The sequence below is a fragment of the Syngnathus acus genome, chromosome 15 (assembly GCF_901709675.1).
Source record: "Syngnathus acus chromosome 15, fSynAcu1.2, whole genome shotgun sequence".
NCBI classification, from domain to species: Eukaryota; Metazoa; Chordata; class Actinopteri; order Syngnathiformes; family Syngnathidae; genus Syngnathus; species Syngnathus acus.
This window is the reverse complement of record NC_051100.1, coordinates 230,148-247,120: the sequence shown is the minus strand read 5'-3', so window position 1 is coordinate 247,120 and position 16,973 is coordinate 230,148. Positions and strand designations below refer to the sequence as shown.

At 48.6% G+C, this 16,973-nt stretch overlaps 1 protein-coding gene across 3 annotated transcripts; it reads left to right on the top strand.

Moving 5' to 3' along the window:
- The first annotated feature begins 4,100 nt into the window (after positions 1-4,100).
- On the top strand, positions 4,101-16,302 carry LOC119134359 (F-box/WD repeat-containing protein 4-like). 3 transcript variants are annotated; one of them, XM_037270970.1, is made up of 9 exons: positions 4,102-4,471; positions 5,503-5,598; positions 5,822-6,007; positions 6,118-6,250; positions 6,369-6,454; positions 10,126-10,191; positions 14,188-14,328; positions 15,660-15,801; positions 16,139-16,302. In XM_037270970.1, the coding sequence occupies exons 1-9, from the start codon at positions 4,287-4,289 to the stop codon at positions 16,271-16,273; spliced, it is 1,170 nt and encodes a 389-aa protein (XP_037126865.1). In that variant the 5' UTR covers positions 4,102-4,286; the 3' UTR covers positions 16,274-16,302. The 3 variants fall into 3 exon arrangements, with proteins under 3 accessions (XP_037126867.1, XP_037126866.1, XP_037126865.1); XM_037270972.1 differs by lacking the exon at positions 5,503-5,598 and having other exon boundaries at positions 4,101-4,471; XM_037270971.1 differs by lacking the exon at positions 10,126-10,191 and having other exon boundaries at positions 4,101-4,471.
- Positions 16,303-16,973: the final 671 nt, after the last annotated feature.

Below are 16,973 nucleotides of genomic sequence, written 5' to 3'. Positions count from 1 at the left end.
GAAAAAAATCCATCTTGGACATACTCATTGGCCCTCCCCTCCAACTCGCTTGTTCTTTGTATGTCTGTTTTGATACATAAAAAAGGATATATTTTATTTGACGTGTAAAAAAGGATGAAATATTTATTGAAATATGTCATGAAATACTGAGAATAAATACCTACTTGTTTGCTACTGCTTGGATTTCCCCTTTATTAGATGATTTGATTCATTGATTTGATTCCAATGCATTGCTCTGAGCTTGGAGCTCCTCTCCAGCAGCCCTGGATAGACCTCAGCAGGTCAGGAGGCTGAGGAGCGTGAGTCATCTGTAGTTGCAACGCACCCTACGCCACCCCCGCCCCCCAGCCTTCCCTTCCACGTTCTATGCAGCCACTTTCAGCAGCCGGGTAACGCAGCACCAAGGTCCGAGGAAAGTTGATCAAAGCAATCTGTACTTTGATTTGTTTTTCCTCTTCGGCTTTTGCTTGAGCTGAGAGGAAATACTCTTGCCTTTCGTACGAGGCGCCCAGATGAAACCCGAGCAGGTGGGCAGGCATGTGGGCAGGCATGCAGGCAGGCAGGCAGGCAGGCGGGCGGGCGGGCAGGCAGGCAGGCAGGCAGGCAGGCAGGCAGGCAGCCAGGCAGGCAGGCAGGCAGGCAGGCAGGCAGCAGGCAGCCAGCCAGGCAGCCAGCCAGGCAGCCAGCCAGCCAGGCAGGCAGGCACGCAGCCACGCAGCCAGGCAGGCAGGCAGGCAACCATACATATGGTTGCTGCAATGTGAACTTCTCATCAATGGAGCTCTATTTATTGACAGTGGAACGGTTGTTACTTGTTGATTTGTGATTTCTCTCCGCCGTTGTGTTTGTTTGCCAGCCAGCAGGGGCGCAAACGGCTCCTGTAGAGCTGATTGGAACTTTGTGACTCGCATTGTGTCACATTCAGATTGATTGCTTAGCCCGTGTTCATCGTCACCCTGGCTCCGTCAATCATCCACGCGGTCTCGTATTCCGGACCAGACGAGGCGAGGAGCGAGCGCTGGCGGCCGCCCGGCGGGTCGGTTCGGTTCAGCGCACGCGATACCCCGCTTTAGCTTTGCAATACGTTGCTGAGCTTGTAATTTCCCCAAATCCGACTTGGGATGGTGCTGTGGCTTTTTTGTCTCCACACATAGGACGTGACTTGCTGCTGAGATCCAGAGGTGGCCATTGAGGAAAATCCTATTTATGAGCCATAGCTGCTATGAGAGAAATGCATTGGACCCTCTGACTAGCTGATCTGTTGTAACCTGTGTAAACTATCTGCTCCTAAACCAGTCAGTCAGCCAGCCAGTCAGTCACATTACAATGGGCTTCGACATCTCGACCAAACCATTCTGTGCTCATGCTTGACCGACCTCCCATTTGTTGGAAATGGGCTACAAAATGTGTTGCTTAGCACTCTTGACAATCATACAAATGAGTTGCAGAGAGCCCAAACATTTGTTTGACATGACAGTAAGCTGATTGTTGAGCGTTCTTCAAAAGAGCCACCAATAAAAGGCACTTGACAATACTTGACATTAATCTGCTTAAAGCCTTCCGCATTGGATTAACCCGGCGTTTTCAGACACAAGGACACTGGAAGCTAGTCAGTCCCTTGGGATCACTTGATCTGGTAAGCTGCGTTTGGTTTGTGACGACGAACGACAGACAGTACGACACGTTTATTGCACTGGCTCTGAAATTTGCATGCCTGCAGCAGCAGCAGACTGTAAATGGATTAAACGAGGCTACTGCTCGAGCCCGTCTATAGAAGCAGCTTGTGGGAAAAATCACACCTTCTGCCTTTGGCAATTCCGCTGAGGCCAGATCACTTTCATCCATTTTATTGAGCGCAACTAGCATCCCTGAGAATCAACAAACAAAGGTAGCAATTGAACCCCTGCCTGCCCTGCCTGCCTTGCCCTGCCCTGCCCTGCCCTGCCACGACCCCCCCTGCCGAGGGGCCGTAGAATAGCGGGCCTACGCGGGCGGGGAACGTGGCCACCCTGCCGAGCTCGGCGGCGGCAGAGCTGCTCCAATCCAACAGCAACGATTTGATGAGGATGATGAGCAAACAACTTTTGTCGACAGTCTGTGACGCTGACGGAAAGTGAGCTGGCTGCTGGCCATTCAGGCTTTCGTAGGAAGCAATATCTGTCAGGATGGGATGCCTTTCATTCCCACAATACATTGCCCTTGTGAAAGAGATGGGATTTTCGTCTTTCCCCGATAAACGGATGATGAATCTTTCTTTTTTTTCCAACCTCATCCTTCATCAGGGTATGTTGACGTGAGGACTCGAGGACTTGTTAGCAGTGCCCCCAAGTGGTCAACAAATGCTGATTTTCAACGCAGAATGGAGCCAATTTCAATTTCTCATTGTCGACTCATTCAATTGAAGCATTTTTTGATTTCGCATTCTTCATTTTGTAAAAACATCAAATGAAATGTCTTCATGCGTGGCAATGAAACAATTGTGTTCCGATGACAAACCATCCGCATGCATTGCTGATGTCAGTTTTTCTTTAAATCCATCAATATTACTGACTACATGCGGAGTTCCTTCCTATTCCTGCACAGGTTGCCGCCGTAACTTCCACCAAAATCACGTTACATGAAGAATGATGTCATCCACAAATCATTGATGTTCCTGAATGATGGATGTCATCATCGTCACACAAGCAATGCAATGCAATGCAATGCAACGCAATGCAACGCAATACATGAAATCATTGCTAGAGATATGGAAATCACTTGGGTTTTTTTTTTCCAAATGTTGAGTCAACTTTTGTTGCCCAAATGTATGAAGGAATTAGTCCTGTGCTAATTGTGATGGATGGCTTTATTCCACTCTCTGAGGGCTCTTCCCATGTGCAAGGGATGTTTCCAGATTGGAAATGACAGGCCGGCCCATGATGTGCGCAGGGTTAACAAAAGGCGGCGCTTCAACCAGGCTGAATAATTGAAAGGCAAACAAGTGATCAAAGTGGAGATCCATCTCAATAGTTTCATTGTTTATGGATGTGAGATCTGTTGACTTTTCCAATTGGAGCTGTAAACTTTTGTTTGTCCATACATTTCTAAGAGTCTGAGCTGAACAATTACTGGCTAAATGTGTTTGCCAGCTCCGAAGCAACTCCCCCGCTTTGCCCTCAAAAGATCAAAGGGAAGACACCCCCAAACCCCAAAGGTCCCCCCCGTTTCCTTTCAGCCATGACAATTCAGCCGGAAAGCCAACCATTAATGATTTTTTCTTTTTTTTTCCTCCCCCATCTTTGGAAAATGGCATTTTGGAGCGCCAAGCTTTCAACATTTCCCTGCAAAACCAAAAAAGTGAAAGACAGTGATCAGCATATTCTAATTGTGTGTTCAGCCGATCAAAGAGCCGGCGGGATGTCAATTGTAACGGAAGGTCGAAAGAGCCTCATGATGTGAATGAGCACAAATTGATGCTACTGATGCTAAACGGTTAGGCGCCTCACAGAATGTCAGAAGGTCAATCAACTTTTGGTAGTCATTTGACCGTGACACAACCTTTGCAGTTAACAGCCCTGCTGGCTGGCTGGCTGGCTGGCTGGCTGGCTGGCTGGCTGCACTTGGTTGCTTTCTAATTTCATTCAACTGTTACATGGAACTAACAGGATTAGATTTTTACATACAGTACAGTCAATGTCCCACACTTGTACTTCTTGGAATGACCTTTTCAATCAAGCTACCCCAACTTTTGTTTTCAACTGCATTTTGCAATATCAATATTTTTTGATGCTGCTGAGTGAAAATTATTTCAACATGCATTTGGCGTCGTTGGGTAAAGCAGAAACGGATGTTTTTTTTGAATCCCGAGTCATTTTCTATGCTGATTTAAACAAACACTTGAAGATTGTTTTCCAAAGAATAACCGTTATACTTTCAAGCACCATGTAAAACATGTTCATAATTATCATGATGCATATCATTATAATGGATGGATCGTTATCTGAACGGAAAAGAATGAGTTTAATTCAAATCGTAGGCGCGGTGTATATTTTGGTGGGGTGGGCAACCTTTATTTAACAGAAGCATCGCATACAAAATGACGCCACACGTCAGCACATACGTCATACGTCACGCCGTCGCCATCCAAACACCACGGGGAACTTTACATGAAGTGAATGGGCTGCTAGCCTGCCGCCGTCTTTTTCCCCGTTCATCACCGACCGCTCGTATAATTCTTTTCACCAAAATGGCCGGTTGTGTTACAGCGTGCAGTTAGTTGTGTGTACTCCGTCGTGTGCGTTTGAAGCATGCTCCTCTTTCAGCTACCAGAGGATGTTTTGTATCACATACTGTCTTATTTGGACTGTCAAACACTGAGTCGTCTCTCTCAGGTTTCTAAAGTCATTTGGCACATTGTAAGCCGTGATGTGGTGTGGAAGAAGATCGCCAAAGGCTTGTTAAATACTGGAATTACTCGATACTGGACAGACATGTAAGCTAAGTCACGCGAGCGTGCTGTGTAGTATTTAACTTAGCATTAGCACAAGCTTGCTACCCGAGCGAGAGAGCGAGCGAGCGGCTGTGTCAAGTACGTACTCTTTCGCTGTACTTGCTAAGTACACACTCAGCTACTTTGAAGGAGGCATGCACTCTGGGGTCGTGTGAGGCGGCGGCGGCGGGAGCTTGCTCCCTACCTCCCTCCCTCCCTCCCTCCCGCCACCTTGGTGGGCAGCTTCCATCCCGTTGTTCTGCCTCTTAAGCCTCTTCATGCTCCCTGAATCAAGTAGAATCACTTTGTAGCCTGCAGGTTGATCTGCTGGCTGGCCCACAGTGAAGGGGAGTGAAAGTAGTCATCATGTGTATTTGAGTTTTCAAATAAATAGTTTGTGACACAAGTCCTGGTATTTGTCTGACACGTACCCTTCAAGTTATGATCAAAGCCCCTCTCCAAGCCGTGTCAAAATTGAGAATCCGCCTGAAATGTGGACACTGTTTTTTGGGATTTCAATTGCCACTACAGTGAACTATCCATACGCTACATGAGAAGGAGAAATGAAATAACTCAAATAGTGTGTTCACCACGCTGAAGCTCTCCAATCATTAGCCAAAGCGTCAGCAGGCAGCCCCCACCTCTGTCTATTCTCAAGGCTAATGCACTGTTTAGCACGTTGCCTCACCGTTGAGACGTTTGATTCCTGCTCGGGCGTTCCTCTGTGGAATTTGCGTGCGTGGGTCTTCTTCGGGTACTCCGGTTTCCTCCCGCATTCCAAAGACATGCGGGCTAGCCTGATTGAGCGCTCCCAATTGCCCGTAGGTGCGAGTGTGGATGCTTCTCCGTGTGCGTGCGTGCGTGTGTGTGTGCCCTGCGTTGGGCTGGTGACCAGTTGAGGGTGTCCCACGCCTCCTGCCCCACCTGAGGAGAAGCGCTTCACCAAATGGATGGATAGATGAATTTGAATGACACTGTCACTTATATGTTATGTGATGATCCACAATAATCTGTCAGTGTCATTTCCGCCGCAGTTATCCCCATATCCTGCTTAAGGAGCGAGTGAAGATTGCTCAAAACTGGTGCCATGGAGTGTGTAAAAGGACTACGCCTTTGAAATGGAAACCAAAGTATGGAATCATATTTACCCAATGTTGATGTTAAACAATGAACATTAGAACATAGAGCTTCTGCATTTGGATACATGTCTTTTCATTTTGAAGATACAGATTGTTAGAGCTATGCATTTGGAAGTGGGAGACCAATCGCTGATCACCGTGGCCACTTCTTCTCATTTCCAAAAGGAGATGCACAGTGTTACTTGACTAACTTTCCATTGAAATATTTCCATAGATTGTTGCCGTGGTTGCAGCTGGATGGGGACACACTATTTTTGTCTCAAGCTGGCGAAATTCAAGCCTACCCTCTGCGCCAAGACTGCAAGAAGATTTGGCGTAAGCCAATCAAAATCTACTCTGGCCACCGGGCAGACGTCTGCAGATTTGTTCTCACGGACACGCACCTCATCAGTGGTGGAAGGTAGCGGCGTGGCGTGGCGTGGCGTGGCGTGGCGTGGCGTGGCATGGCATGGCATGAAATATGTATTCCTTCAGCTCGCCTCATCATAACTCCTTTTTTGTCTATTTCAGTGATGGCAAGATTGTGGTCCACAGTAGAAGAAGTGAGAGCCCAAGGAAGTTATTTGGTCATAATCAGGAAGTCAACTGCATTGACTCCAAAAACCAACTCATCATCAGTGGATCTAGAGATCAAACAACCAAGGTCACCATTCAGTTTCTTTTTTTTCTTTTTTGTTATTATGCAGTAATTGTCATTAAGGTTTCACCATGGATGATCCATTCCAAAGTTTGGCTGTGACTTGACTTCCTTCCTTGTGTAGATCTGGACATTGGCCTCCAGCTGCCCCCGAGACAGCATTCCCCTGTATGACAGAGTCTGGTCTGTTGCAATTAACCCGACACTAAGGTATGAACAATTTGCACCGGAAAAGGCTGTTTGTGATCATCTGCAGACTGTATTGCACACGCAGGCTGGCTGGCAGGCTGGCTGGCTGGCAGGATGGCTGGCTGGCTGGCTGGCTGGCTGGCTGGCTGGCTGGCTGGGTGGCTGGCAGGATGGCTGGCTGGCTGGCTGGCTGGGTGGCTGGCTGGCTGGCTGGCTGGCTGGCTGGCTGGCTGGCTGGCTGGCTGGCTGGCTGGCTGGCTGGCTGGCTGGCTTCCTCCTCCTCCCACTTGCTTAATCCCCGTGTTTATTTTTCCGACGTATATGAACTGAAGCTTTGTCAGTGCGGCTTTCTTGTAGCCAAGTTGACTTATCAAGGCAGGTGTGTGCGTGATGGTCTCCCGCCCGCATCTCTTAAACCCCGATGCGCCTTCGCAATCCCTTTTCCACTGATTAGTGTTAGACGAGGCTCTGCTGCTGCTGCTGCTGCTGCTGCTGCTGCTTTATTGCTTTTTTGTTTTAATTGAACTATAGGGTGGCACGATATAGCGACAAAATAACGATAACGCGATATTGAGCCATGCCATATGCAGCTGGCAAAAACATGCAATCGTTTCCTTCAGTTTGCTTTGTCTCAATTTAACACAATGGGAAATGTGCATCGCCATCCACCCATCCCCCACCCCCCCACCCGCCCCCCATCCACCCATCCACCCATCCACCCATCCATCCATCCATCCATCCATCCATCCATCCATCCATCCATCCATCCATCCATCCTCCATCCATCCTCCATCCGATAGTAAACATGGGGTGTGAGATGCTTGCTTCCAAAAGAAAGCAAGAGCCAGGCAAAATTGCTCAACATAAGCACATTGACCATTTGCGACACTTCTTGTTCCGTGAGTGTAGCGCTGGCTGTTTTCTTGATCTCGTCAGAGCATCTGAGGGCCCAATTTGCAAATTGGATATTGTGCATGCAGATTCATCAGTGACTCACACCCAACGGGAAAGCCATTATTTGTTAGTTTGCCTTTGATGGTGTAGTCGCTGAAATCCAATTAGGTCTGCCCCCCCCCCCCTACACACACACACACACACACACACACACCACACACACACACACACACACACACATTCCTGCCAAACAAGGCGCTGGCCCGATTTTGAGTTTGTGTGGCTGCCTTTGCTGTGGGGTGGGATGCATGCATGCAACACTGACCATTAGTGTAGGAAAAAAAGAAAAGGGGGCCTGGCCTGGGCAGGAGCCAGTGAAGGGAGAAGCTACCCTGAAGAGACTTGGAAACAGGGAGGGGAGGGGATTGTTTTGTCTCGAATTCCTCAAGCACAACTACAAAGATCTCGCAGGGGCCAAAAGCGCTTTTGAACATTTTAAAAGAAGAAAATGATTGTTGGATAAACCGTCAGCTATTTGCCACTTTCTCACCGCCGCCGGCCGGGGGGGATGACCTTTGACATTTGCTATCAAAGTACAGGCTGACGCCACAGCAGCCACCCAGCCACCCAGCCAGCCAGCCAGGCCGGGTGTGCCTTCTTGTATGAGTGCACCCCCCAGCCAGCCAGCCAGCCAGCCAGCCACCAGCAGCACCAGCAGCCCCACACACTCCAATTTCACCCCCACTGCTCTGCCCCCCACTCAAAGCCTGAAATTCACGTCTTTCTCATTGCCGGCCGGCCATCCCTGCGGTTCAGGAGTCAAGAATTCAATTAGTTCAAAAAAAGAGGAAGAAGAAAAGAGAGAGGCCGCAACAATGCCATAAGGGGCCAGCCACAATGTGCGTTCGTTCCCACAGGCTAAAAGCAAGATGCACACGGCAGGAGGGGAGAATAATCACGGCTCACGCTGAAGCCCCTCATTACACACACACACACACACACACACACACACACTCACCTTAAATTACTTCAACGCATGCATGAAGAGAGACACACTTGATTGAGCATTCTCACAGATAGTTTGCGCAGAGACGGACGGCCAAGCACCGACAAAATAAGACCGTTCTAGTATGTATGCAAAGTTGAATTCCCATGACATCTCCAATCCAACTCAACACTTGGGTTTGTCTCAAAGGCAGCTATTCTCGTCAGGATTGGTTCAAGGTGTTGGCCAGATGTTTGTCTTGACAATTTGTTTGAGGAACCTCGAAGAAACCCTGACGCGACGGCGGACATTCCTGCCTTCGTTTGAAACGTCAAAGCCGTCCGTCCGTCCGTCCGTCCGTCCGCTTGAGGAATGTCTTGCTGACCTTCTACACAAACACGAGGCAAAAGGCCCAGGCTGATGAGGCTTGACCGCCGTGTGCATGCAAGTGTGCCCGTGCGGGAGTGACAAGTGTAATGTGGATGTGCGTGGACACTCGGAGAAAGTTGCCCAACCCTTGTATTAAAACAAAAAAAAGGTCTTCTTATGACAATGTGAAATAGTAATATGCTTAGTAATGTATGTTTAAGTCCTCATTCCAAGTTAACTTAACCAGATACAGTATGTTTGCAAATGTTGCCTTTAAAGTGACAAAATCATTCCAAATATGAAAAAACAAACAAAAAAACCACGGGTGATGCAAAAATGGAGCAAATACAAAAGATACAGGAGGCTTGCTAATGTTCTGGATCTGATCAAGGCCTGATTTTCACAGCTTTTAATTCTTTAACACAACAATTTTGCCCCGATGTGCATATGTATGCCATTTCATATCTGTGGGGTGGGGGGGTTGGAAGGACATAAAGTGTTGAGGGTTTGTGCATGTTTGTTGGCTGGTGTCCAACAGTCAGGGGTCACTTGCAGCCATTGTCTCCCCCTGTGCATCGTACCTAACCCTTTTAGCTGCGACATATTTACAAAGCAGATAAAAGCACAAAGTGGATACACGTTAGCCGGCCGGCCGGCCGGGCGGGCGGGGTCAATCGCAACAAATTAGCAAGCGACGGAGGAGATTGGACTTGGGAGAGTGGAAAGACAAAGTTGAAGCGCCCCTTGAACCCAGATCCAAATATTTGATATGTCAGAGGTGAGTCATATTTTGGTCCAAGGCAGGTGTCTTGCTTGGGATGAGCTGACCCAAACGCCACGCCAGTGGAGATTGTGAAGGGATGGTGGACACATATTGCGTGTGTGTGTTTAGGATGGACACCTGCCTGGCCTGACCCCTTAGCAGCTGTAATATCAGCAAGCTCTGATCAGGCAGGCAGGCAGGCCTGTTGGCGGCTGAGTTTTGGGCACACATGTAAAAGTGGGGTGCCATCACCCATTGAGGGGTGACTAATAGAGAGTAATAGGATCCAGATAGTGATTGTGACCATAACCCTATTGTATCTTATGTCAGCAGGGTCAGAGGTCAGCCGCCCTGCTTACCGCTCCAGGCAGGCCTCACCCCAGCCAAGCCAAGCCACCCACCCCTTTGGGCCCTAAATGAGTTTAGCCAACACTAATTACCTAGCAGGGCCTCGCCATGTCGCCTAACGGGCTTGACAGCTGCCGCCCGCCATCTTCTTCTTGGGCCCTGTCTCTCAGACGCTGAGTGAGATTGTTTGTTTGCTTTTTTTTTTTTTCCCCCCCCCCCTCAAATGCTCCTCCCAGGTCTGCTGCTACTAAGGCTTTTTTTTTTTTTTCCATGATGAAATGTTAACGTGGGGTGATGGTTGTCATATTGAAAAATTTCTCTCTCTGTGTGCAGCTCCTTTGTAACGGGTACGGCTTGTTGTGAGAACCTCTCCCCTCTTCGCATCTGGGACGTTGAACGGTAAAGTAATGGCGCCGACAGCCGACACGAGTGGAATCTAACACACGACAAACATCAGCCCTCAGAACCTATGACAACAGCCAATACGTATTTGTGTTAGAAAAGGCCCAACTCTGTGGTCTTATTGGCAATTCCCTTTGTTTTGAGTCCACGTTAACTTGATGACTTGAAGTTGTCGCGCTGTTTCAATTGCAAAATTCCTGCATGTGTGTGTGTGTGTGTGTGTGTGTGTGTGTGTGTGTGTGTGTGTGTGTGTGTGTGTGCGAAAGGCACGCCTTAAAACGTATCCATCCGTGTAAATCCCAGCTTTACCCGCTCAGATTAAAGCAGACAACGCGACTAACAATATGCCGAGGGCTTGAAATAGGAGAAGGAAGAAAGGACCCTCGTTTAGCAGAACGTTGCTACAGAAAAAAGAAAGAAGAAAGAAAGAAAGAAAGAAAGAAGAAAGAAGAAAGAAAGAAAGAAAGGTGGTCACAAAAACAACCTGATTACTTCAAAAACATTTTGATGACTTCCTTCCGACCTCAGTCCTTCCTTTTTTGAAATTGCTCATCCTTCATCAGTAATGTGGACAATGAAAGAACCTGTGAGCCGCAAGCGTCATTGGTGGGTGCACCGATTGCATTCCTGATGTTTGGACCTGAGAGGTGCAGGCTAAAAAAAGGTAAAGACCCAATGATTGTCTCACACACACATCTGGGTGTGGTGAAATTTGTCTCTGCATTTAACCCATTCCCGAAGGGAGCGGTGAGCAGCAGCGGTGCCGCGCCCGGGAATCATTTGGCGATCTAACCCCCCAATTCCAACCCTTAATGCCGAGTGCCAAGCAGGGAGGCAATGGGTCCCATTTTTATAGTCTTTGGTATGAATTGGGCGGACATGAAACCAGTTGGGAAGCCCCCCTGTTTGTTTTAGTGAGTCAAAACCTCAGCAGGCAGGCAGGCAGAGCAGGGCAAAGCAGAGCAGAGCCGGGCCGGGCCGGGCCGGGCCGGGCCGGGCCGCCATTCCCTACTTGTCAGACAGCTTTTGACTTGTTGTATGGCCGTGGCTCCCCACGCTTCTCTGCCTCAGCTTTAACGTAGCCTCCGAGCACATGCAGACAGTGCTTTTAATGACACAGCAGCAGCAGCAGCAGCAGCAGATAATGCCCTTAGCTTTTTTTCCTTTGACAATTCATTAATGATTTCTCCTTTCACAAGCTGTGTGTGGCCCTTAATAGCGCGCTGGCTCCTGCAGTGAGAGTGGACAGGCTTAAATGGGGACAGAGAGCCCCTCGTGACAATCGCACTCTGTGACTATACACACACACACACACACACACACACACACACTCCTATTCCCACTTTTAGGAGCCACTTTACAAAGTGCTTTTTCATTTTTTGCTCATTTCCCCTCTAACAAAGGAATGTCTAAGTTTAGCAGAGGCATTGCGATGAATTCATTATTTTGGGATCAATAACACGTCGCAAGCCAAAATACGCTGCCACATGTGCTTAATCCTCGTAACTAAAAGATTCATTGGTGTAGCGTAAAATTGGGTGAATAACACACAGTTATGGTTGCTTTGATTGATGGTTATGTGGATTGACTTTTCTACTATGCTTGACTCCTAGTCTTGGTGTTCATGAGGCTCAATAGTTGCAGCATTAGAAAGACAGCAAGAACAACAAGGTATAGGGCCTGTGCCCAAGCATCAACTGCTCAATAGATAGATAGATAGATAGATAGATAGATAGATAGATAGATAGATAGATAGATAGATAGATAGATAGATAGATAGATAGATAGATAGATAGATAGATAGATAGATATAGAGATAGATAGAGATAGATAGATAGATCGATCGATCTTTATTGTCATTGTCACACATGTACAGCGAAATTTAAAAAGTGCCAACCGATCAGCGCATGAGATAAAAAAATAAATAGAATAAAATTTAAAAAAAATACAAGCTAAAAACCCACAGAAGAACATACACAGACATAATCATTTACGTTTAGCGGCAAGCCCTAATAGTGTTTATTGATGCAAAAGCACTGGCTCCTAGTTAGGTGGACAAAGAACAAACATGGGCGTCACCACTTTATCCATCGATTTTCAACCCTGCCTGCCTGGCTGCCTGGCTGCCTGCCTGCCTGGCTGCCTGGCTGCCTGCCTGCCTGCCTGCCTGCCTGCCTGCCTGCCTGCCTGCCTGCCTGCCTGCCTGCCTGCCTGCCTGCCTGCCTGCCAGCCAGCCAGCCAGCCAGCCAGCCAGCCAGCCATTTCTTTGGCTAATCTTCCAATTTCCCAGTGAAATAAACAGTTGACGTTTTGGGCAACGTGACGCAAGACGTGCTTGCTGTTTGCCGCCGCCGCCGCGAAGGCTCCCCATCCCATCCCTCCCCTCCCCTTCCCTCCACTGCAAGCTCCACCCCAACAGCTAATATTGGTCTACATCAACAACAGTACTTTGCAATGGCCGTAAGGCGGGGGTCGGGGAGCCCCTGCCGAGCGTAGCGTTTGAAATGCTACGGGGGTTGTTGTTTATAGAAGAAAAAAAAGCAAGCGCAAAACCCGCATCACAAATGGCACACACTGGTAGCTACGTACTTCTGAAGTTGTGTGCCGTAGCAGCAGCAATAAAGTTTTGTGATTGACAGAGTTTGAATATGTCATCTCTCTGGTGTTAAGGTCTTGGATAAGAAGTCATTATTTGACATGTTGGTCATTCATTCTTTGGCTTGCTGCTTGTTTTTTTGGCGCCATGCTAAACTGCTTGCTTTTTGTGTTCAGGAGAAAATGAGGGGTCAGTACCCCACGGGCTCCAAATGAGGGACTCCCCATTGGCTAAGACTTTGTCACCAGAGCTGGGCAATGAGAAAGCTCTGGGCCAATAAGGCGCCCTACCGAGAAGGTCCTGGTCCAATAAGGTGGCCCCCTGGGGTCAAGACCAGGGATTACCACACAGAGCTGGCCTCTGGATTGAGCTTCACAGAGGAGGGGAAGGGGCGGGGCGCGGCGGGGGCGGCTGCTTAGTCAGTCACCAAGGCTAGCAGACCTCTTTAAATGGTTGCTATGGGCCAGGTATCAAATGTGTGAACGTCTCACACACTCACAGTCACGGTCACGCAGGGTATTAAATGGCAACAAAGAGACAGTTAGAATGCAATAATACGCACTGCTGAGTGCAGGTTATTCTCCAATAATCAAGAGACCTGCACCCAGCGAGCCAGCAAGCCAGCTCTACAGAGCTGTGATCACAAGAGCATGCTGCTGAGCATGCTGCTGCACATGTTGCTGCTGCTGGTGGTGCTGCTGCTGGTGGTGGTGGTGCTGCTGGTGGTGCTGCTGCTGGTGGTGCTGCTGCTGCTGCTGCTGCTGCTGCTGCTGCTGCTGCTGCTGCTGCTGCTCCTGCTGCTGCTGCTGCTGCTGCTGCTGCTGCTGCTGCTGCTGCTGCTGCTGCTGAGCATGCTGCTGCTGAGCATGCTGCTGCTGAGCATGCTGCTGCTGAGCGTGCTGCTGCTGAGCATGCTGCTGCTGAGCGTGCTGCTGCACTCGCTCACACGCAGGCAGGTCACGCCACAGCAGCCTAGAAAAACACTCATCAGAAGTTGCCCTTACTTACTTGTACTTTGTGTCCCATCTGCGTTCACTATGCAACACGTGACTTTGGGCTCCCATAGACCTCTGACCAATTCCACGCAACATCAAGATGATTGGTGAAGATGCTCTTAATTGGCTTCACGTGTAACGTGCTTGCCTATCGGTCCGTATGCTACACACCGCAATGATGCGATGTGTGCTTTTCATTGTTTTATTCTTTTTCTGTAAGCACTGTGGATTTTTATTTGACACAAACAGAGGGCCGGCCGGCCGGCCGTTGGTGTTCTCCGTTTCAGCAATTAGCATCTTTAGCTTTCCAGCCTCACCGCGGTCGCATTTGAGACGCGGCTCATCATTCCTACTTTGGCGAATCCAACCAGACCACTCTCCTCCTCCTTTGCTTGTCTCCAGGTCCGAGTGTATGGGCAGTCTGGGTTCAGAGTTCCGTCGAGGGGCCGGTGTGTTGGATATGCTGTTTGAGAGCCCTTTTCACCTCTTCACCTGTGGCTACGACACATTTATTCGACTCTGGGATCTTCGCCTAAGTCGGCGGTGAGTGGAAAGTGTTGAAAGTACTGTATTTCGACGTTTCCCGTCTTTTTTTCTCATTTCAAGTTGTGATGAAAACACTTGTTCTGGAAGTCGAGTCAATGAATCGGGGGGCCGCTCGGGACGGCAGTGGTTACTCTGCCGCTCGCTCAATTTTGGGCTAATGGGCTTCACTGGAGTCCATCTAATATGATCTGATTGGCCAATCACTCAGGGGATTTACAAAAGGGTAGGGCTGGCTGGGCTGGGCTGGGCTGGGCCGGGCTGTACATTTCAAGAGGGGCGACCTCTTTCCGTATCAATAATGAATCGAGTCCACCTTAAGCGGCATCCCGAGCGAGCGAGCGAGCGAGTGGCTCCCGAGCGGCTCCCGAGCGGCTCCCGAGCGGCTCCCGAGCGGCGAGCGAGCGGCGAGCGAGCGGCGAGCGAGCGGCTCCCGAGCGGCTCCCGAGCGGCTCCCGAGCGGCTCCCGAGCGGCTCGGAGCTTCAGGTCGGCTGCAAATTTCAACTTCGGTGAATGCACGGCGACATTTCAAAGGATTTGATCCACAGTGCAGTGTGAAGATACAGTATGCCTCATCATCATGAATGCTGTTTACGAGAAGAAAAAAAAGCCTATTTTGATTTCCTTTCTACCATTTTGAATCCTCTCCGAAGAGAGTGAAGTGAGTCCGCAGTGGGTTTTGCTCGCTGAGTAGCAATGATAGCGAATTATGAACTAATTGACAGCGCACAATGAATTATACATTGGCCCACCACCGTGTTTATTGATCAAAGTCTAAATTCAACCACACACTACATCTATCTGTCTATCTGTCTGTGTATGTATGCAGGTGCCACATGTTCTATTCCTGTCCACTGTGATTTATCACACTGTGTGCTTGCGTGCATGGCTGTCTAGCACTTGGTGTTTCTTAATCTCTTATTGATGAGGCCGTGTGCACTAATGGAGGATCGATTCCTACTGACGAACAAAAGCCTGCTTATGTTTTGTGAATCTGAGACGGCAATCGGTTTGGCTGTAAAACGGCTTAAAAGGGAAACATTGCTTGTATGCAAATAGTCGGCGGGTCCTGTGCCTGCCAACCAGCGGCCAGTGGAACCGAGTAAATGGTGTCGGCCGTAAGAAGGTCGGCCGCACGTTCTGCTCGGCTGGACCTTTTTCAAGCGACGGCTGAACAAATCTTAACGAAACGCACCGTTTATTTGTCGTGTTAGCTAACAGCATAACCAAAGCTATCTTTTATTGTGAATAAAGTACTTCACTTGAATGTAAGCAGTTTTTTTTTCCCCCTCAATTCAATGCATCTCAATGTGGCTCTTGTTACCAACAGGAAGAACGTCATGGAGTGGGAGGAACCCCACGACAGCGCCTTATACTGCATGCAAACGGACGGAAATCACATGATAGCCAGCGGGTCCTCCTACTATGGTGTCGTTCGACTCTGGGACAAAAGGCAAACTCAATGCTTACAGGTGTTGTTACATTTATGTCATAGTCAGCCATTATTTCATGTGTTTGTTTAAAATGTTCTTTTTGATGAACCGTATCTTAATATTTTGAATTTAAAATGAAAACCATATCATAAAAAAAAGGATTTGTTTAAAATGTTATTTGTGATGAACCACATCGTAATATTTTGAATTTAAAATAAAACATAAGAACCATATGATAAAAAAAGAAAAAGTTTCTTTTTTGCACCTTACCGGTCGGTCTCCAGGTCCATGTATAGTACGGAAGTCCAAAAGTTGGTATTGTGACAGCATAAAAGAATCATTTGAAAGCATTCTCACGAAGATGTTGCTTTTTCAGTTTTTCCAGTTGAGCTCGGACCTTGTGAGCAGCCCAGTGTACTGCCTGCGTTTCAGCAACTCTCACCTCTATGCAGCCCTGGCAACTGCACTCCACTCATTAGACTTCAGACACAACGTCATCACCATCAGATGACACCAAATAAAGCGTCCACTTTAAACTTCCAATGTCTTCTTGCTTTGCATGCCTTTTATACTGCCTTTTTAGCACACTTGGTCGCTTTTGTTCTCTTCCCGTCAGTCACAGTGGAAGCAATTTGGGGATGAAACGGCCGGGGCGACGTGGCGATTCAAACTCGGCAGCCGGCTCCTTTCTCCCGCCCGCCCTCTCGGAGGGAAGCGTCGGCACGTACGGATGGATACGACATGGAAAGTTTCTGAACGGACAGAACAATCGAAAAGTCATTTGTTGCCCATAAGAGGCAGGCATGCATGCATGCGTGCGTGCTGCAGCCCGCTGGAAGAAGGTTCATCCGTTAGCCCCGGGGCAAAGGACCGCGACACGCCCGTCAAATGCAAACGCTGGCTGGCGCAGCCTGCTTGGGAGTGAGGAAAACAGCTCAAACGTTTCTTTGTGAATGCATCAGAGGCCTTTGAAGAGGTGAAGGCGCACGATCCTCTTGACAAAGTCATGGACGTACATTTGACCCAAGCACCTCAGATCACACACCGTGGGGGATTTGCATGTTTGATCCCCCAAATCCACTTGGTGCTGTGCAAAGGTACGACGAGAGACGGCTTGCATTTGCACAGACCTGGCGGGATTCTACACACACACAGATATATATATATATAGTGCACCTGGAGGTTGACACTACAAAGGCTGCTGCTTTGGT

Coding starts and splice junctions, on each gene's coding strand:
- LOC119134359 (XM_037270970.1), top strand. CDS start 4,287: ATGCTCCTCTTTCAGCTACCAGAGGATGTTTTGTATCACATACTGTCT. Junction 4,472..5,502: donor ACTCGATACTGGACAGACAT/GTAAGCTAAGTC, acceptor TTTCCGCCGCAG/TTATCCCCATATCCTGCTTA. Junction 6,251..6,368: donor CTAGAGATCAAACAACCAAG/GTCACCATTCAG, acceptor TTCCTTGTGTAG/ATCTGGACATTGGCCTCCAG.